Source organism: Anopheles merus, chromosome X, assembly GCF_017562075.2.
Source record: "Anopheles merus strain MAF chromosome X, AmerM5.1, whole genome shotgun sequence".
NCBI classification, from domain to species: domain Eukaryota; kingdom Metazoa; phylum Arthropoda; class Insecta; order Diptera; family Culicidae; genus Anopheles; species Anopheles merus.
Genome location: NC_054081.1, coordinates 20,871,711 through 20,893,665, shown reverse-complemented (window position 1 = coordinate 20,893,665; position 21,955 = coordinate 20,871,711). Strand labels below are relative to the sequence as shown.

Sequence of the window (21,955 nt, the reverse complement as noted above, 5' to 3'; positions counted from 1 at the left end):
AAGAAATGGATGAACTATTTCAGACGGCAGAGCAAAAAAAAACGGTCGAAAAATTCAAAAATATTGGCGCCCATTCTCCTCCTCTTCCTCTCGCTCCCTTTCCCCTCCCTGACTTGCCTTACTTGCGCTTCAGCCCGTGCCTTTCGCCGTCAGCTGATTGTGTGTATGCGTTGGTGTATATGTACATTGCGGATGTGTATTGTATTTGGTATGTGTTAGCATTTATTTATTGTGTGTGACCTTGACGATGCGGGAGAAGCTGGTTCATTTTGGGATTTAAAGTGTTATCGGTGTATGGATGGTTTATTTTATTTCGTGCCGCTGCTGATGAGACCATTTAATGGCCGTGCCAATCGAGGGTGAATAAGTCAATTTCAAACAAGCGTACGAGAGCGTCTAACACTAATCTAATATTTTTTAATTTGAACATGTTTGATGCTTCAACGACCTTCTAAACATCATGTAGCACGGTGTATAGTGGCAATAAATTTTTTTTTTCAATGTGCCGGAATTTGTCTCGAGTTTTCTGGCCACGACACACACACACGGACACACACACAGCGCGGGGAAAGTGACCGTTCACTCTATCATGTCGCGATCCCCCACCCCGCCCGGCGCTAGGGATGAGGATGCGCTACAAGAAACCTGAACCAGCCGTTCTATCGAGAAAGTAGCCGTAATCGATCATGCGTGGACGGGGGGGGGTGATCTAGTGGGGGGGGGAGTGCGTGCTTGCGCGACTTCGGGGGTGCGTGCTCGCGAGCGCGCTTTCGTGGGTGCGTGCTGGCGTGCGCGCTTTCATGCTCGCGGGCGCGCGTACATGCGCGTGTGTGTGTGTGTGTGTGTGTGTGTGTGTGTGTGTGTGTGTGTGTGTGTGTGTGTGTGTGTGTGTGTGTGTGTGTGTGGGTTTGCGCGTGCGTGTTTGTGTGTGAGTTTGCGCGCGCGTGTTTGTGTGTTTGTGTGTGTGCGTGCGTTTGGAAACCCCAAAACTATTTGATTCTGATGGGTACATTTTCATCCGCTGCGGCTACAAAGTCCATGCATTTTCGATCTCGCTACCTGAGAGACAACACAACCATTGGCATTGGCATCTTTGCGATCGGCTCTGCTGTTGGGGGTATTAAAAAGACACACGATCTAAGTAAACGTGCGTGTGATATGTTGCACATTTATTTCTAATTCAGCTAGCGGACGCAAGTGGAAACAACATTTTGAATTGAATCCATACAAACGAGGATTCTGGATTTGTTTATTACGGTGCGCGTATGGTGCTGCACCTGTCCGTCCAGAATCTGGTGGCTTGTTGGTTTGGAGTAGTTATCATAACGCCGATTGACAGGCAATGCCTTGGAATGGGTTCGGATCGGTAGGTTCATGTTTTGGTCGAGTGCATTCCGTGTATTTGTCTCGTCACAGCGGTAGCCCGGCAGCAACAAAGTCAAGACAAACTCTTACCCGGGTGTGGACTGCTATGCTAAGTTCTTTTTATTATTATTATTATTATTATTATTATTATTATTATTATTGGCGTAATAGCCAACGCGATCATGCCGGCCTTTTCAGGACTTGAGTACCACGTAGCCGGAGCCGGTGACTCTTGCTACGGCGGACGGTTCATACGCGATTAGAACCCACGACGGGCATGCAGATGTGCGGAATGATGGCGGTGCCGCGGGCCCGCTCCTATCCAGTGTGCAACCTGCATACTGCCACACTGTCTCCTGTCCGGTGCATACGCAGCAGGCAGGGGGAAGGATGCACATCCACAGTAAAAAAAAAACCCGTCATGAACCAGCGGTGGATCTAACGGTAGGCGGACTAGGCGGTCACCGAAGATCTCTAGTCTGTAGTATGCCGTATGTCTACAAGTGGACAGAGTGTTAGCGACAAGGGCCCTCGGAAAGATGGTCATTGGGGCTCCGTGGCAGGAGAACCATTTGCATCCCCCCCCCCCCCTCCATGGCGACAACAATTTTAGGGACTGTGACCAATGATCGTAGGGGTCCTATGGCCACCCCACCCCCCCCCCACTCCCCCGCCGGCAATATAAGTATACTGTTCTATTTCCCTACAGCTGTGTGCCAGTACCCCCTGCTCCCTGTCATCAGTTACCATTTAGAGGCGCCTCAACTCGTCTTTCCGCCTAGGGACCCCGATTCCCCTAATCCGCCACTATCAAACACACCTTCCTTTCTTTGACCGATGGATCATAACATTCCGGAAGAAATTACATTTGGCGACAGTTTTGCATACACACACACACTCACAACCATGCGCAGGATGCTTAGCATATCTATGTAATCCACAACAGACGAAAGCAAAAGCTTAGTGTTAGAAACGTGTTAGAGCGAATTAGGGTTCTGCGCGTTGCACAGCAAACCCTCCATCGTGCGCTAGCGATTCCGTAGTCATTTTTACATTGCAGCAATTGAACTTATTGCGCTTTTTTGGTTTGATTTGTGAAAATGCAACTTCATCGCCGCAATGTTTGTTAACGGCATTTTTAGGCGCCACAACAGCTCGCGAGCATTGACCACACGCGAGAAAGAGATGGCGCTATGGAGGGAATGAGCACGGACGATGGCTGACAGCGATTGGCCGTCTGACGCACCAACACATCCAAACCTTCGGCAGCGCGCTCAGGCGAGGGGAATGAGGCGGAGCCAGGGACGGGCAGCTCGACGAGCTGCTTGACAAATTTGCCGTTGGAGGGAAAAAGATGGCATGATAAAATTCTCCGAACGGCATGATTTCTTCCGTCGCTTTGCGCAGCGGGTAGATTTATGCCGATGGAAGATTTCCTAGGATTAAAAAAGGGGAGGGAACGGGTACCACGATTCTCTCCCGCTTCCATACAAAATACACGGTGCGCTCGTTCAATACTCGCGCCCATGCGCGAGCATCCTTTCGTGTGCTTGTGTTTGTTTCTTTCGTGCAGCGATCGCTCACACTCGCTGCGTATTTTTTTGTTATCTAAAGCTAAACAAAAAAAAACACAAACACGCGTAGATCTTTTTTTCATCACTTTATTGAAACATTTACATAACTTTACACGATTTCACATATTAACATACACAATATTAAACTAAAATAAAATAAAAATAAAATAACGTTGAAGTGGCCGGATATCTGCATAGATCCTTTTGTACACGTTGATTGCTGTAAAAAAGGTACAAAATGAAGCTGCGCGATGTACATAACATGCATTACGAATCATTCGCGCAGCTTCATTTCAATTCGCAAAACACTTGAACACTTGAACACTTTACAAAATCATAACACCAATCGTCCAGGACTTAGGCTGACACACGTGCGGCCACTCGTTGAGGATCCTTGAGCTGTACTGACGATTTCGTGTGGTAGCAAGAATGAGAGCACACAGAGCAACTTTCGGTGCAGCAGTGCAAGCGAGACACCGATATCAGCACAGCGATGCGATCAGATCAAACTCGATCAGCGAGCGACACGAAGCAGGAACGTAGCACCGCTCAGGAACAATGAGGACTGGAGCAGGTGCGATCACGGAGCGGCGCGAAGCAGGAACGTAGCACCGCTCAGGAACGATGACCACCGGAGCAGGTGCGAGGTCGCACGGTGCAGTCACTGGACGGCACAGTGCGATCACGGAGCGACACGAAGCAGGAACGTAGCACCGCTCAGGAACGATGAGGACCGTATTGGAATAAGCAACATATCAGAGTTGCATAGTAGGCTTGTTATATCTTATTTAATGTTCATTCTGATTCAATAAATCTTAAACACTACACATACTTTCAATAGGTTATGGGCCCAGTGCAACGCGGATTAAATTGAATTAGAATCAGTGGAGTTCATCGTTTCATTTTTTTTCCGGAGTTTCATAAGTGCTTGGTTGGTCGAAAAAAAAAAAAAAAAAGGTTGAACCCTGTCGCAAGAAAAAATGGCGGACGACAAGATTGAGAAACTTAACGACCAGAATTTTGAAATATGGAAGTTCAAAATGGAGCTAAAGTTGACTAAGGAGAAGCTGATGAAAACCGTGAAAGAACCGAAGCCAACGGAGGAAAAAGAGATGGCGGCCTGGTCTGAAAAAGACGGAGAGGCGCGTCATATGATCGGTTTGGCCGTGGAAAACGATCAATTGGTCCACATTTGCCGGAAAAATACCGCGAAGGAAATGTGGGACACTCTCATGAGCATCCACGAAGTAGAATCTATGAATACGATGATGACGGTAATGCGAAAGATGTGTTCTTTGAAGCTGCCAGAAGACGGCAATCTTCCAGAGCATCTTAAGCAGTTGACGGCGTTGCACAATCGTTTGGAAGTGGCAGATAAGGGCTTAAAGCCTCGACAGTTTGTGGCTGTAATGCTTTCAAGTCTTCCTATGTCCTACGGAACACTCATCAACGTCATCGAAAGCTACCCGAAGGATCAAATCACGGTGGATTTTGTAAAGAATAAATTGCGCGACGAGTGGCGTCGCAGGCAAGAATGTTACGGTTTTCAAAGTGGCCCGAGTGATGAAAAGGCGTTGAAAATTGGAACCAACATCAAGGTTTTGCCAAAGATGAAGAAACGTGGTGTTTGTCATTTTTGTCAAGAAGAGGGACATTTTATTCGAGATTGTCCACTGATGGCTGACGTTCGAAAAGACTTTTGTATGAAAAACAACCGGAGAGGTGCCAGAGCCAACTTAGTTAAAGAAGTTCACCCTAAAAAGGAGATGTGTTTGAACGTCACATCAGTATGTGAAGGAAACTGGTGGTATCTGGATTCTGGCGCGACGTCACACATGACAAACAATGAATTTTTTTTGAAAAACAAAAATTCGTCCAGAAAACCGGAGATTTGCTTAGCTGATGGGACGAATATAGCGTGTAAAGGTACTGGTATTGGAACAATCGTGTCTGATACAGACAATGGTGATCGAGTGAAGGTTACACTTAACGATGTTATGATTGTTCCATCACTTGCTGGAAATTTGCTCTCGGTGAGTAAGATTTGTGACCTTGGATTCAACATTTTATTCGATAGAAACGGTTTCAAAATTATGCGAGGACAAGAAACAATGATTTTAGGCGAGCGACATAGTGGACTCTATCGGCTGGAAAATTACGTGGAAAAAGTACTACTTACAAAATCGAAACACCCGGAATTGTGTGAACATCTGTGGCACCGTCGTTTGGGCCATAGAGATCCCGAAGCCATCTCTGCGATTGTTCGAAAAGAACTTGGATATGGACTAGAAATCAAGAGGTGCGATGTTCAGCGTGTCTGCGGAGTGTGTTGCGTAGGAAAGATGAGTCGCTTATCGTTCCCGAAAGAATCTTCAAGTAAGTCGCATACAGTTGGTGATTTAATTCATTCTGATATTGGAGGCCCTATGGAAGTTACTACACCGGGAGGTAACAGATTTTTTATGACGATGTTAGATGATTTTAGTGGATATACTGTTATCTATCTGTTGAAGGCAAAGTCAGAGGCTGAGTATAAAATACATGAATATTTTAACTTAGTAAAAAAATCAGTTTGGGCGCTATCCAAGAATCCTACGCACGGATGGAGGAGGAGAATATTCTGGAGCAAAATTGAAGAAGTTTTTAGCGGAAAGCGGGACTATTCATCAAAAGACAGCTCCTTATTCACCTCAACAGAACGGAAAAGCGGAACGAAAGAATCGATATGTTGTGGAAATGGTTAGGTGCATGCTTGCTGAGTCTGGTCTCGGAAAGCAGTATTGGGGGGAAGCAATAACGGCTGCAAACTATTTGCAGAATCGGCTACCATCATCATCAATTGAGAAGACACCGTATGAATTTTGGCATAATAAGAAACCATCATATAGTCATATCAGAATTTTTGGTTCGGAAGCATACGTACATGTACCCAAAGAGAAGCGTTTTAAACTTGATGTGAAGGCGAAGAAAATGTTTTTCGTTGGATATGCTGAAGATCGAAAAGCCTATCGTTTTTTAGATCGTAAAACTAATCAGATAGTGATAAGTAGAGATGCCAAATTTATAGAAATACCCGAAACGGATTTGGAGAGAAACAACACTGAATCGATTGAACCAACTATCGAAATGGTGCAACTACCATCGTCGAGGACCACACGGATGAAAAATTACGAAAGTATTGAAACACAAACCGAAGCAGTGGCTGAGATTGAAGATCATGAAACCACCATCACACAGGAACTCGAAACAATGATACATGATGAACCATTGGATGAACTGGACGATACGGTTTATGAAAACGCGTCCGAGGGTGAACAGTCATTTCAAGAACTTCAATTAGAGGAAATTCCTCGACGATCATTGCGACCTAATAAGGGTGTTCCTCCCAAGCGGTTGATTGAGGAAGCTTTAATCGCCAAAGAGGAGGAGAAGGAACCTAGAAACATACAGGAGGCGCTAAACTGTGAGGACAGTTTTGAATGGAAGAAAGCCATGGCCGATGAGCTGAAATCTCATGCAACAAATGGTACATGGGATTTGGTGAATCTACCCGCAGGCCGTAAACCAGTTGGCTGTAAATGGGTTTACAAACGGAAGCGAAACGCAGCTGGCAATATTTTGAAATACAAAGCGCGGCTGGTGGCACAGGGATTTAGTCAAAAATATGGGGAAGATTATGATGAAGTTTTTGCCCCCGTTACAAAGCAGACAACCCTAAGGACTTTATTGGCCATTGCAAGCATGAAAAAGCTGATTCTGAAGCACTTCGATGTGAAGACTGCATACTTGTATGGTAATCTCGAAGAGGAGATATATATGAAACAACCTGTTGGCTATGAGAAGAAAGGAGCAGAAAAGCTAGTATGCAGATGTAGCGTACCTCATCCACGCACTACAGTTGTCATCCAAGCGTCATGTAGTGTCACCGTGTGCATCACGATTTTGTCATCCAACCTATAACTGAAGGACGTGTATGATTGGCAACACCAGAAGAAAATGCGCCTTTTCTGGCAGCACTGGCCCACTCGATGTCAAACGTCAAGCTGAGATCTTCATCCTCTTTCTGCTTCCGCACTTCCAACGCGATGGACGTACGTCGAGTCCGAAGAATCACAGCTCTTTATAGTGCGCAATTTGTAACATGTACAATAAAGCACTAAACTGGTGACCCCGACGTGATCTTTCGGACTTTTTGGTGAGTTAGTGAAAATAGTGCGGTGTGGTGCTACACTTGATCCAGCAAACGCTTCCTCAGCGTGCCTACATTGATTACCCCCTACCGCGCCCCGTCTGCTGCGTTCCACTCAACATGAAATTCATGCAATTGATCGAACCAACGCGCAACGCTCGACGTAGTTTTTGCACAAACAGCCAAGCCGACGCGCATCGTTCTACGCAGTACTTTTGCACATCGACCTACATCTGATCCACACCGCTGTAAGTGTAAATATTCACACCACCAACGTCGTTCAACAGGAAGAGCCCGCAATTTCATTAAAATTGCGGCCCGGAACACACCGCTGACGCATTATCATTCGGGAAATGACATCAACGCGATCGCCGAATGCTCGATTCTTTATTGATTTTCCTGCGATGACGAGGTTACCAGGAGGTGGAACATCTTTTCCGGAATTTCGATCGTCCGCCTAATCTAACTATTACTCCGTGGCCGATGATCATAATCGTTCGCATGCTATGGCCTCTCAAATGACCCTGCGATTCGTCTGGCTAAGCAATCGACAAGAGCGCTGCTTATGCCAACAACCGTGTCCACGTATACCTGTACGGATACTGCCCAACACTTCGCTGACGAGCGAAGCAACACTCGTTTCCACGTACAATCGTACGGAATCGACCATACTCTGCTGCAGTATGCACTGCATATGCCATTAACCGTATCCACGTACATCCGCGTACGAATACTACCGATCTTTTCAACGAGGAGAGTAATGTATATGCCAGCTACCGTGTCCACGTACAACCGTACGGATACCATCAAACTTTTCGCCGAGAATAATGCTGCAACAATCGTCTCCACGTACAGCCGTACGGATTCGATCTTACTCTTCGTTGATGAGAGCGCTACTTGTCTCAACAAATGAATCCACGTACAACCGTACGGATACAGTAAAACGTTGCACCGACGATGCCACCACTGAGTATTCAAAGCGGTTCTTTCCTGAAAAATGTATTCATATCCTGCTCTATCGCCGGTTTCATCGCCAACCTGACCACCAACGAAAGGATTTAATTAGGAAACTGCATAGCCAGTTGAGTGAAGCCATTACTACTCTTCCAACCTGATGCCAGCGTACGCGTTTCGACCAACACCCGGTTCATGTTCCTGAGGTACCTGCCACTTCTTCAGTCACTCCGACTAGGGTTGCTTATCCAGACGTCTTATCATCATCTTGTTCTAACACAACTAGCCGCAACCCTAGTCTAGGAGGGGAGTACTGTAGCGTACCTCATCCACGCACTACAGTTGTCATCCAAGCGTCATGTAGTGTCACCGTGTGCATCACGATTTTGTCATCCAACCTATAACTGAAGGACGTGTATGATTGGCAACACCAGAAGAAAATGCGCCTTTTCTGGCAGCACTGGCCCACTCGATGTCAAACGTCAAGCTGAGATCTTCATCCTCTTTCTGCTTCCGCACTTCCAACGCGATGGACGTACGTCGAGTCCGAAGAATCACAGCTCTTTATAGTGCGCAATTTGTAACATGTACAATAAAGCACTAAACAGACTTAGGAGGAGCATTTACGGGCTGAAGCAGTCCGCCCGGTGCTGGAATCATCGATTACATGACGTTCTTGTTGGAATGCAATTTGTGCAAAGTAGTGCGGATCACTGCTTATACACAAAAGATGTTAGCGGCGATCGAATCTACATCTTAGTGTACGTCGATGATATTTTAGTCGGAAGTAAGAAAGAAGCTCATATAGGGGAAATTTATTATTGTTTGAAAAAGGAATTTGAAATGACGGATCTAGGAGACCTGAACTATTTTTTAGGTCTAGAAGTTCATCGACAGAATGGAAATTATAGTATTTCACTAGAGAGTTACATCGAACGAGTTGCTGAACGTTTTGGACTCCGTGACGCGAAAATTGCAAAGTCACCCATGGAAGAAGCATTCGCAAAGATGGAAACCGAGAGTGTCCTACTGCAAGATTCGTCTACGTACAAAAGCCTAGTCGGAGCACTTTTTTATATCGCAGTGTGTGCTAGACCGGACATAGCGGTGAGTACATCACTACTTGGACGTCGTGTGGCCTCACCAACAGAGGCAGATTGGACAGCTGCAAAACGTGTAGTACGTTATTTGAAAGGGACGAAACATTGGCGATTACACTATGACGACAAGGCAACAGGTTTAGTTGTATATTCAGATGCTGACTGGGCTGGAGATCTAAAGACCAGAAAATCGACGTCTGGAATGTTATTCTTGCTGGCAGGAGGAGCTATTTCCTGGGCTAGCCGATTACAAACATGCGTCACATTATCGTCAATGGAAGCAGAATTCGTGGCGTTGAGCGAAGCGAGCCAGGAAATCGTTTGGTTACGTCGTCTGTTGGAAGATCTTGGTGAAGCTCCACGACAACCTATTGTAGTGATGGAAGACAACCAAAGTTGTATAAAATTCATAGGGTCAGAGCGTATAAATCGACGTTCGAAGCATATTCATACAAGGGAATGCTTTGTGAGTGAATTATGCAACAATGGAATAATTAAACTGGAATATTGCCCTACAGAAGATATGTTAGCTGACATGCTAACCAAGCCGCTTGGAGCAATCAAGATAGTCAAACTATCATTACAATTGGGTTTAAAATCCTAATTATCTGATTACGTTGAGGAGGAGTATTGGAATAAGCAACATATCAGAGTTGCATAGTAGGCTTGTTATATCTTATTTAATGTTCATTCTGATTCAATAAATCTTAAACACTACACATACTTTCAATAGACCGGAGCAGGTGCGATCACGGAGCGGCGCGAAGCAGGAACGTAGCACCGCTCAGGAACGATGAGGACCGGAGCAGGTGCGATCACGAAGCGACGCGAAGCAGGAACGTAGCACCGCTCAGGAACGATGAGGACCGGAGCAGGTGCGATCACGGAGCGACGCGAAGCAGGAACGTAGCACCGCTCAGGAACGATGAGCACCGGAGCAGGTGCGAGGTCGCACGGTGCAGTCACTGGACGGCACAGTGCGATCACGGAGCGACACGAAGCAGGAACGTAGCACCGCTCAGGAACGATGAGGACTGGAGCAGGTGCGATCACGGAGCGACACGATGTAGGAACGTAGCACCGCTCAGGAACGATGAGGACCGGAGCAGGTGCGAGGTCGCACGGTGCAGTCACTGGACGGCACAGTGCGATCACGGAGCGACACGAAGCAGGAACATAACACCGCTCAGGAACGATGAGGCACTGCGCATCCACGAAGCGATGATGAGCAGGAACGGATGGGCATGGTGAATGGGGTGCGATGATAACCTGATAGTCACTTCTCACTCCCATTGCTTTCGACGTGCAGCATCGTATGGTGTTTCTTGGAGCATACTTGGCATCGTTTCTCGCAAGGGCATTTTGCTGCAGCATGTTGTCGGGAGAAGCAATTGATGCACTTACCTAAGGCCATTATGTAATTGGTACGCTCCAAAAACGACCGCACGCGCAGTTCCGGACACAACGTGGACCCGTGCCCTGTTTTATCGCACGCATAACACCGTCGCACCGCCATCCATGATTGGTTTCTATTGCCTATTGTTCCGATATTCGCATGTCGGCCTTCTGCGAGCACAGTAGCGGACAGCATCGCGCGCCCCGTCCGCGCCGGTGCGTGGTTCGTAGCGGGACGTTCCGTCCGGAAGTTGTTTCCTGGGTTGGCCTTTGGTTCGTAGTAGAGGGTGTTGGCCAACTGATCTAGCTCGTTGCGGAGTACTTTCCACGTAGGGATCTGCTGAGAATCCAGGCGGCGAGTGATCTGAGCAGCGGTTTCTTCGTCCAACTTGCTCAAAACGAAGCTCACTATCATTCCGTCTTCCACTGCTGACGCGGCTTGATCCATTTTGCCAGCAATCTGGCGCGCTGACGATGTCGATGTTTCAACGGCGTCGATAAGCCTCATCAATGCCGTTGAAGACGCTGCTGTCAATTTGGGTAACGCGTACAGCTGCTGAAAGTGGCCGAGAAATGCCACGCGCTTCTTGTAGAAGCGTTCCTCAAGACGTTTCCACGCGTCTTGGAAGGTCATCCCAGCATTTTCAAATGCTTCGCAGCTGTCACGGGCTATTTCACACCGTTCAAAGCATTGGATAAGGAAAGCATAGCGGTCTGCATCTTCTTCCAACCCAGCCACGCGTTTGTTGAATCGCCCTGCGAACGCGGGCCACTCCGATGGCGATCCAGAAAATTTGGGTAGGTCTAGCCGTGGGAGATGGTTCTTCTTTGCAGTGGCCGGCAGCATCGTAGCGTCGAGTGCTGGCGTCGCAAATGTGTTTCCCGGGTGCAGCTCGGCCAAAGCGCATTTTGCCGTTGCGTACGCCTCGGTGAAGGGGACCCGTCTTGTATGAGGTCCCGCGAGACCCTTGAGCTGCAGGAGAGCATTCTGCTCCGTTCCGTTCTGTTTGCAAAATTGAGCTACTTTTTGTTGCGCGCGGCGACGTTTTCGCTGTACAGGCGGTCCCCGAGATACACGGTACCTCGGATACGCGGATTCGGAGATCCACGGTTTTCCAAATTTGATACCCAAGTAGCCTTAAGAAACTTTATTTGATTATTAACAGTTTTTTAAAGCCTTTAAAAATCAAATAGAGCTTCTTCAGAGAATATGACATTTGGCAGCGTTACATAATACCGACGTATTCCGTTACACTCGTTTTTTTCGATTCGGGTTAATATAACACACAGTGTTTTTCAAATTTTATCTACATCATTTCCAATTTATTCAATATTCGGAAAATCATTTTCCATTCTTTTTTATGCAATAATGCGTATTGATTTTCACACCAAAATATTTGTTTTGTTTAACTGTACGAAAACTATGTGTTTTCTTTTATTCATCTATTTGAATCTGCGGTGATAATAAAAAAATAATTTAGAAATAAAAAAAAATATTTTTTTTTTATTTCTAAATAAGACATGTGGAGAGTTTGATAAAGGGTATGCAATATTTGCAAATGAAAAAATCTTCATAAAAATATATATTTTCTTGGGCAAAATAATATGCTCTTGATGACGATAATTTTTGAGACATACTGTATATGGTCACGTACAGGCGGTCCCCGAGGTACACGGTACCTCTTAAACGCGGATTCGGAGATACGCGGTTTTCCAAATTTGACAGTTCTTTGAGCAAATTGTACTGATTTGACACATCCATTGTGAAATACCAAATAATTTCCGTATTGATCGATTGTGAAATACCATTTCAAAAGGTTTAAAACTGTTCAATTCAGTAGAAACATATCAAATAATTAATTTGGTGGCTCAAACAACCCCCTACTTGCAAATTTGCACGAAAATTAGTGATATTTTGGCGGGAAATCACGAGATTCGACTTACGCGGAAATTCGAGATACGCGGTATTTTGCGGCCGTTTTCGGTCCCCATTAACCGTGTATCTCGGGGACCGCCTGTACATGGCGCCTCCATTTCTTATGTCAAAAAGTTCGTCAAGCTTCGTGTGTGTAGCTTGTGTGTAGATGGCAACAAAACTAAGCGTCTGCGACAATTTCTATCAGCTATTGTTTAATTCGTGTATCATCGTGCTTTTACAACAGGTCAGTGTATCGATATTACCATTCTCTTCACATGAGCTACATAAGTTTTATATTTCGCAGCATGTTCGATTCCGATAGCGTTTGGACATCATGTTTTTCGTCCACGGCTGCAGCTGACCTCCATGCTGATATAATGGAAGAAACCCATGGAATGAAAGAAACTTATGTGATACAGTGACAAAACGATGAAATGTTGAATAAAAGTATTTGTGGTGAATTTATGCATTTATTCCATGAAATATTACCACCTTTTGTTGTAACTTAACAAAGATCTAGAAAATGCATATAGAATGAGAAAGGGCAATACAGCCATCTCTGTCGATTTGTTCGTTGAGTTTGATATGGTTCGTTAAAAATACCGGCAAAATTTTAATTTTTAACGATGCCTTGACGAAGTCAGGAAAGCGTTACGCAGTGTTTTAAGCCCTGAAATTACTGCTTCATGGAAAGCTAAAAGTAATACTTTTAGGCATACTTTTAACGGGTTTTAACAGGAGTGTGCTACTTGGGAATCCGACGATATCCAGGGCATGTAAGCAAAACTGACTTAGCATTAACCAATCCAACATAGAAGTCATATTCTATAAATGATATAACTAGTTAGCATGAAGAATAATTGTAGCAGTAATTTCGTCTTCTGTAAACTTATATATGTTGCTCATGCCAACCCAAGTAGCACAATCCTGTTAAGAAACTGTTAAAAGTATGCCTAAAAGTATTACTTTTAGCTTTCCAAACAGCTGTAATTCCAGGGCTTAAAACACTGCGTAACGCTTTCCTTGCTTCGTCGATGTTTCGTTGAATCTTAAAATTTAACCGGTTTTTTTTAACGAAAAAAGATCAAAATTAACGAAAAAATTGACAGAGATGAATATATTTTTCTATCTCTTTCGTTAGGGACATGCAAGGTCTTCGTTAAGCTTAATGTGCTTATATCTTCGTGAAATAAATTAATAAATAAAACACTGATTCGTTTATTGAATGAAAACACAATTTCACTTGATAACCGCATCACAGAATTTTCTTTCATTACGGGATTTCGTCAATCTTCATCATGGAGGTCAGCTGCTACCGTGTACGGAAAACATGATGTCCAAACGCTATCGGAATCGAACATGCTGCGAAATATAAAACTTATGTAGCTCATGTGAAGAGAATGGTAATATCGATACACTGACCTATTGTAAAAGCACGATGATACACGAATTAAACAATAGCTGATAGAAATTGTCGCAGACGCTTAGTTTTGTTGCCATCTACACACAAGCTACACACACGAAGCTCCCCGTGGACAATTCGAGCAGTTTTTCTCCGGTTCCTCAACCCGCTCTGCCCCACTTCGCCCATGTATCTTGAATTGCTTGCAAGATTTCATATTGCCATCTCTTTTTAACATACGGATGAGTTTTTCTGCTTGGGTACCAACAACGATTTTCAATCCATATCATGAGTTATAAACACAGCTACCATGTATATACACAGTGGCTTACAAATGTATGCATGTATTGGTTGACATTGCAAGTGCGTCGGCGAAGGACAGACAAGTGTAAAGGAGCCGGTGTTTGAAAAACAAAGCAGAAGTGTATTAATCTATATTTTGTGCAGTTTTAGATCCAGATTATTTACGAGAGTACCATCAGCAATGGCTTCAAGATCATCCCAATATCGGAAGCGTCGTCGCTTTATGGAAGAAGTTGAGAGAGAAATAGACAATGAGATCAATAATATGGAGCCTTCCTCACCTGTCATGGTTCCGGCATCGACGAGCAGGATGTTCAGTAAGTAACTAATATTGTGTTTTTTAGAGAACTATTATACATAGAAAACGGAATTTTGTCGCAGTATATTGCCAATTGGTAATCAGCAGCTACGTTGATTCATATTCCGATCGCAATTTTAGGTTTTGCACCGCCATCGTTTCTGCATCGGTTCTGCACCGCCACCCACAATGGCAACATGACGTTTTTTATGTTTAACCTTACTTAGGAAATCACGTCGTCGTTTTCTGGTTGGCAGTGTGAATCCAAAAAGTTTATTTTTGCTTTTTAAATTGTTTTTAGTAAAAACAGACAGCCACTTGAATTAGCCAAACATCCATCGTGGGAGACATAATGATGTTTTGTTCTTTAACGATACATTAGTAGGACTTTCTTCCTTGCAGCAAAGCAACTTCCGAAGGCTACGTTGCTGTCTACTTCAAACTAGACCGCTGCGGGTACCTCGGCAGCGCTGAGACCAACATCCGTGGCCACTGCAGCTTGCTTCTCATCGTTTATTGGCGATTCCGTATCATCTCCCTGAACCCTGCCTGTTGCTGCTTAAGCGCGCCGTGACCAGCCGCAATCTGCAGTGACGCTGGTGGGGTTGGAGGAAGTCTGGCTCGAAGCTTCTCTCGTCAACGCATCGTTGCCTCTCGTCGGTTAGCGTTGCGTGGCTCGTTGCGGACGCGCCGAACAGTTTCAGGTTGCGTCTCTAAGATGGCCATCTCCTCTTCGTATTACTCAATGATCTGCGACGCCAGGGCAACTCGTTCATTGTCTCATGCTCCCTGTAGTTGAACCGTGATCCGCCTAGAAGCTTCGTAGATAAGGCTCCAGCTCTCGACCTCGCGACAGGTGAGGTTGGAGGGTGTCCGTCGAATCGAACCTGATCAACCATGGCCGACACGCTTCTGGATTTTGCAGCAAAGCGCGGGCACTCCAACAACACGTGTTCCTCGTCCTCCGAAACGCCGATGAACTACTGACAGTCCGGGGACGGTCGTGAATCCTTTGCTAATAAGCATTCTCGTAAAAAAAAATCTGTCCTGACCTGTTTAAGCCTGTGCCTGGGCCAGATGGAAGGTCGTGTCTCCGTGTTAATGCCAGTCGCTGTCGGAAGGTGCTAATTTCATTTCATTGTTAACTGACTTTTTGTGCCATATATACGTGTTTAATTTAACTAATGCTATGTTTTTCTCTTTTGTTTCTTTACAGACGAATTGCATAGTACTGATAGCAACTTAGGTGCGAATGTAGAGTGTAGCTTTAGCATAGATGTAGATACTAACAATACTAACAATGACAGCGCTGCAACTGTTGACGAAAATAATTTGGATGATATAGAAGATGAACAGGAAGAATGTGCTGAAGATTTTTATGATGCTTATAACTATTTGAATGATTTTCAAAGTTTAAAAGAAGCTTTGAGATATTTGGCAATAATGGGTCATCTTTCTCGCAACTTTCTCAACTTGCTTCTAGCAATTTTAAGAAAATTTGGTCATCCTGAACTTCCTAAAGATGGTCGTACTTTACTAAAAATTCCTAAAGTTAGCCAAGAGATTCAGCATATAGCAGGTGGACAAATGTGGTACTCAGGGATAGAAGTTGGCCTTCGAAATTATTTTAGGAATCATGTTCCAGAGGAAAATAAGTTTTCGTTACATATTTTTATCGATGGGCTTCCTCTTTTCAAAAGTAGTGCTACACAATTTTGGCCAATTCTTTTTAAAGTAAAAGAAATTCCCGATTGCCCGGTAATGATCGCAGGTGTATTTTGTGGTCAGAAAAAACCTACCGACTTAGAGCCTTATTTGCGACAGCTCGTAGATGAATTAAACAATTTGCAAGTAATAGGCATGCTGTTTGGAGAGAAAGTTGTAAAAATTTTTGCCAAGGCTTTTGTCACCGATACCCCTGCGCGGGCCTTTATAAAATCGGTAATGTACTTTCCGGCAAAACATGGGTGCACAAAGTGTACTCTCGTTGGAGAGTTTGTAAAACCGGAGCGCAAAGTAATATTTTGTTCACCACAACCTGCTCCATCACGTACAGATGAAAGTTTTCGACAAAGACACGATACAGAGCATCATAAACAAATTCGATCTCCTTTAGAAGAGATTGGTGGATTAGATATGATCAAAAGTTTTCCCACTTCTGATCGACTTCATCTTATCGATATTGGCAACACTCGTAAAATTTTGTACGGCCTTTTTCATCATAAATTTATAAGTTTTGTAATATGGTCTAGTGAACACAAGAAAAATGCCTCTCACTTTTTGATGAAAACGAAACTGCCTTCTGAAATACATCGACCATTTCGATCTCTTGACACTCTTCAGTATTGGAAAGCAACTGAATTTAGGTCTTTTCTACACTATATTAGCCCTGTTATATATAAAGATTTTATGCACAGTGACGGCTTTAACCATTATTTGCTCTACTTTTGTGGCATAACTATTTTCTCATCGTCAGTATATAAAAATTTAAACCCGCTTGCAAAAAGAATGCTTCAACAATTTGTTGTTGATTTCCCACTGTACTATGGTCGCACCCATATGAGCAGCAATGTGCACAATCTTCTCCACGTATTTGATGACGTTGAAGAACTTGGTCCATTGGACGATTGGTCTTCTTATGATTATGAAAACTTTTTACAGTTTATTAAACGAGATGTTAAGACAGGTTCAAAATGTGTGGAACAAGTAGCGGGCAGATGCAAGTTATATGCCTCAATTAATGTACATCATGGTCCCAAAGAAAAGAAATATCCCTGTTTGACTATAGATGGCTGTGGACTACATGTAACTGAAAGCTTTGTTTTAAAACCAAAATTTCGGGATCAATGGTTTTTAACAAAATCAAATGGTATAGTGAAATTTTTGAGAGCAGAAATCTCTCCGCAGAATTCGTTGGTTATCGTTGGAATCAAGTATGATAATAAGGAAAATTATTTTACGGCTACATTTAAAGATAATGTATCTTTTGTAGCGATACAGTCTAGTGAACTGAACATTCATAAACTAAATTCTTATTCACCATCTACTATGGTGACACTTGACCTTAAGTCTATTAAATGTAAGTTAGTTGCCGTTAATTTACCCCTCGTCCTCTTGTGTACTTTGATGTTGATGAATTTCAAGATTCTATGCCTCCATCTGTATTATTTATTCCATTATTACACACTTTTCTTCCGAACTAACCATATTTTTTATCTTAAAATCATGATTGTGACTTGTTTTGTCTTAGTGTAAATTATAATGTTATTGATTTTTTCAAAGGTTTACGGGTTTATTTCAAAACTTTTGGTGGAGGGTATATCATAGTATGTATAATATATCATATAATGTATTATGTAGAGGGTTTAGGTTGACGATGTATTACATCACATTTTGAAAGAGGGTACATCATAATAAAAGTATAAACTAGTTTTCATTACAGAGTTAGCAGGGAAAGAAATTTGTTTAATCTACAGGAAACTTCATTGTAGTTTTTTTTATTGAACAGATCAGCACGAATTGTCGCATGTACATGCATTTAATAATAATTGTAAAAGTTAGTGAAAAAAACCAACAGATTCATTTCATGTTTGTTTATACTTTTTTATGTAAACACAATTATTTTTGATAATATGGACTTATTACTACGTTTAACAACAATGCCAATCTTTAAAACAAATTATCCAATCAACCTGTGATCCATAAGTAGTGTAACATCCACGACAGTTATAACTAAAATATTAGAACAGTTGATTGATCGTATGGTATCTTTTTGATCATTCCGTACAAACACTAATCTCCAACATCTATTTTTTTTCTAATACTGCTCAACGTGTTTCGCATCCCATACGAGGATACATCGAGGAAAAGCTATCCCCTTACGTGACACGACACGACGTGACTGCGCTTAATATGGCATTTCTTCCAGTCTCAACAGTAGAGTTCCGCTGGTTTTTTTGATAAGAAGTAAGTTAACATTTATTGTTTCATTTCTACAATTTATTTCAATTACTATATATTCAGTAATAATGCAATCTTATCACTTTTTTTACAGCTCTTTGGAACATTGCTCATAGCAAGGATTTATTTCGTAATTCTATATAATGCATTTACACAACTCTAATAAGTGAGTATTATTTCATTTGAATTCTTTTGTGATAATCCAATTCTAATTAAATAGTTCATCTAGATTATAACAGAGCTTCCACTAATTTTAAGAACTATAATCTACTTATCTTCTACTATTTACACACTACTTGATCTCGGCTTATGGCAACTAGACTTATTTATGTATTTGTTTCGTTTTAAATTATCACTATGATTTAATTTAAGCTGCATCCAATCTTTTAATATCTTATCCGAACAATTTCCTCCTAATTCTTGTATAACTAGTACTATATTTTTATATTTACACAAAGGTATTTTATCTCCTACTTTTGCTCTTCCTGTCCACGAACATTGCAGTAAAATGTTAGGCCCTAAGATTAAATGAAGAGCGTCACAAGCACGTTGTTTAAAATCGCCCTCTGCAATATTTAGTTTCACCCATTGCACAAATTCATCTCGGTACTCTTTTTTTTTCAGCTTCTCCTCCACAGCATTCATCTCCTCAATTGTCTCTACAGTGCAAAAGGTTGGCGAAGGGGTTTTATCCGTGGGGCTCAAGCAGGTGTTTTGATTCGCCAACAGTTGTTGCATCATCCCGGTCAGAACATCGAGCTTGTTGTTCATCACATCGTTCTGGACCTTTAGCTGAGCTACCATTCGGCGTAACATCATGCATTCTTTTGCCAAATCAGTTGGTACTGGCACGTTGTTGTTTTTGTCCTCCATCTAAAAAAGTTCGTTTTATATAGTTTCATAGAGTATTTAAACGTTTCCTATGAGTATTGTTTTACCTTGTGTATGCAAATCTATATCGACCAGTTGTCGCTTTTTTTGTCAAACAATGAGAAGCTCTACACGAAGTGAAACTAGTGAACAATACAATCTCTTAAATTCTTTGAATTCAAACGTGACATTTCATTTGGCGCCGAAAGAAAATTGATATCACAACTACATACATAAATACCCTCGTACCTCACCAATACATGTATATCAAGGTCGGCACGCGTACACTCACACACTCGCAAAAGCCTGTTCTCATATCCCCTAATTTTACCCTCAGTCCGAACAAAAACGTCCTCAGTTTTTCATATCCCAGGGTTCGGTGACACAAAATTAGGGAGTTGTATGCAATTTCGAGCACTTGTTTGTCGAGTGGGAGCTTGACGAACTTTTTGACATAAGAAATGGAGGCGCCATGTACAGGCGGTCCCCGAGATACACGGTTAATGGGGACCGAAAACGGCCGCAAAATACCGCGTATCTCGAATTTCCGCGTAAGTCGAATCTCGTGATTTCCCGCCAAAATATCACTAATTTTCGTGCAAATTTGCAAGTAGGGGGTTGTTTGAGCCACCAAATTAATTATTTGATATGTTTCTACTGAATTGAACAGTTTTAAACCTTTTGAAATGGTATTTCACAATCGATCAATACGGAAATTATTTGGTATTTCACAATGGATGTGTCAAATCAGTACAATTTGCTCAAAGAACTGTCAAATTTGGAAAACCGCGTATCTCCGAATCCGCGTTTAAGAGGTACCGTGTATCTCGGGGACCGCCTGTACGTGACCATCTACAGTATGTCTCAAAAATTATCGTCATCAAGAGCATATTATTTTGCCCAAGAAAATATATATTTTTATGAAGATTTTTTCATTTGCAAATATTGCATACCCTTTATCAAACTCTCCACATGTCTTATTTAGAAATAAAAAAAAAATATTTTTTTTATTTTTAAATTATTTTTTTATTATCACCGCAGATTCAAATAGATGAATAAAGAAAACACATAGTTTCGTACAGTTAAACAAAACAAATATTTTGGTGTGAAAATCAATACGCATTATTACATAAAAAAGAATGGAAAATGATTTTCCGAATATTGAAAAATTGGAAATGGTGTAGATAAAATTTGAAAAGCACTGTGTGTTATATTGACACGAATCGAAAAAAACGAGGGTAATGGAATAAGTCGTTATGATGTAACGTTGGCAAATGTCATATTCTCTAAAGAAACTATAATTGATTTTTAACGGCTTTAAAAAACTTTAAATAATCTAATAGAGTTTCTTAAGGCTACTTGGGAAGCAACAGCTGACCGGCATCTATTTTGACAGACAAATTGTAAACAAGGTATCCATAATAGTGACCCTTTCAAACTCTCCGTCATAACCCAAGGTGGATTTAAAAATATCAGGTGGTGGACTCTAGTGCATTTTGACAATTCGTCACTTGACGTTAGGTCCCCAGAATTCAAACTTTGTTTACATTTATCAAATTTGTTCATATAGTTTATCTACCCCATTTTTGCGATTAAATATTCTTTAAAAATATATTATGGACTTTGCGAGTTCTCATGTAACATTAAAACATGGTTTAAAGTGTGTTATTTTGTGTTATTCCGTGAATTTATTTTATGACTCATTGTGTTTTCAACATTTTTGATGATAAAAACGAAGAAATTGTGTTTTTTTAATTTTCACATTGATTCCTCATTATCTACGAGCCGCACGGACAATTTAGGTGAGATAAGAACTCTTACTCACATGATTTGAAATTTCGTGCATAAAAAATCATCAAATCTTTTGTTCATATATCTCATTTTCTCGATAAAATCAATCGACACAAAAAATGCACATGATAACAAAGAAATCTGTTCTATTTGCTAAGCTTTGTGTGCGGAAACCAATGGTTAACGGCAAGGTGGAATGTATAATGAGGTGTACCCAAGTGCCACAAATCCACTAAACGACCACTAAACGGCTTCTAAACGACTCAAGTTCTCTACCTAAACGGAATATAGAAAGACTTCGTTTAGCAGACGCCAAACGACTCATGCATTCTAAAAATAGCAAAAAAGCTGGTGGCGCTATCTTTTGGTGGGATACCCCAACCAGTTGAGCTTCATCGCTTGGAGGAGAGCTTTCTCATTTCCTCTGTACTGTTGTATGGTTTCGCATTGAAGTTATGCATCGCTAGAACTAGAACGGCGATACGATTGTTTAAATACTAAACTCCAACGGAAACCACCAGCACTGAAGCAAGTGAGATTTGAGCAATGGTCATTGGTGTTGATACCCACGTATCTAACCACACGACCATTTATATAGATTTTTGCTCAGAAAGTTAGAAGGCTATATAGGTCATAATAAAATGCAACTTGTCGAAACACATTGCAAGAAAAGGATAGCAATATGATGATGAGTTGTAATACGCCATCTATTGATCAAACCAATGAAGCTGTGGAGCTTTCATTTTTTTTCTATGGATATTCAATTTTCCAGTCGTTTAAGCTTAATCTGTGGCGCTTGGGTAGTTATAGCGCTTTTGGCGATCCCCCCCCCCTGG

General features: G+C 42.3%; 1 protein-coding gene across 5 annotated transcripts; it reads left to right on the top strand.

The window, feature by feature from the left end:
• The first annotated feature begins 14,028 nt into the window (after positions 1 to 14,028).
• Positions 14,029 to 19,505, top strand: LOC121594907. 5 transcript variants are annotated; one of them, XM_041922406.1, is made up of 7 exons: positions 14,029 to 14,285; positions 14,345 to 14,517; positions 14,640 to 15,354; positions 15,424 to 15,619; positions 15,715 to 18,464; positions 18,553 to 18,624; positions 19,083 to 19,505. In XM_041922406.1, exon 5 carries the CDS (start codon positions 15,942 to 15,944, stop codon positions 17,751 to 17,753), a length of 1,812 nt encoding a protein of 603 aa, XP_041778340.1. In that variant the 5' UTR covers positions 14,029 to 14,285; positions 14,345 to 14,517; positions 14,640 to 15,354; positions 15,424 to 15,619; positions 15,715 to 15,941; the 3' UTR covers positions 17,754 to 18,464; positions 18,553 to 18,624; positions 19,083 to 19,505. The 5 variants fall into 5 exon arrangements, with proteins under 5 accessions (XP_041778340.1, XP_041777503.1, XP_041776645.1 ...); XM_041921569.1 differs by having other exon boundaries at positions 14,901 to 15,619; XM_041920711.1 differs by having other exon boundaries at positions 14,640 to 15,619.
• The last annotated feature ends 2,450 nt before the right edge of the window (positions 19,506 to 21,955 follow it).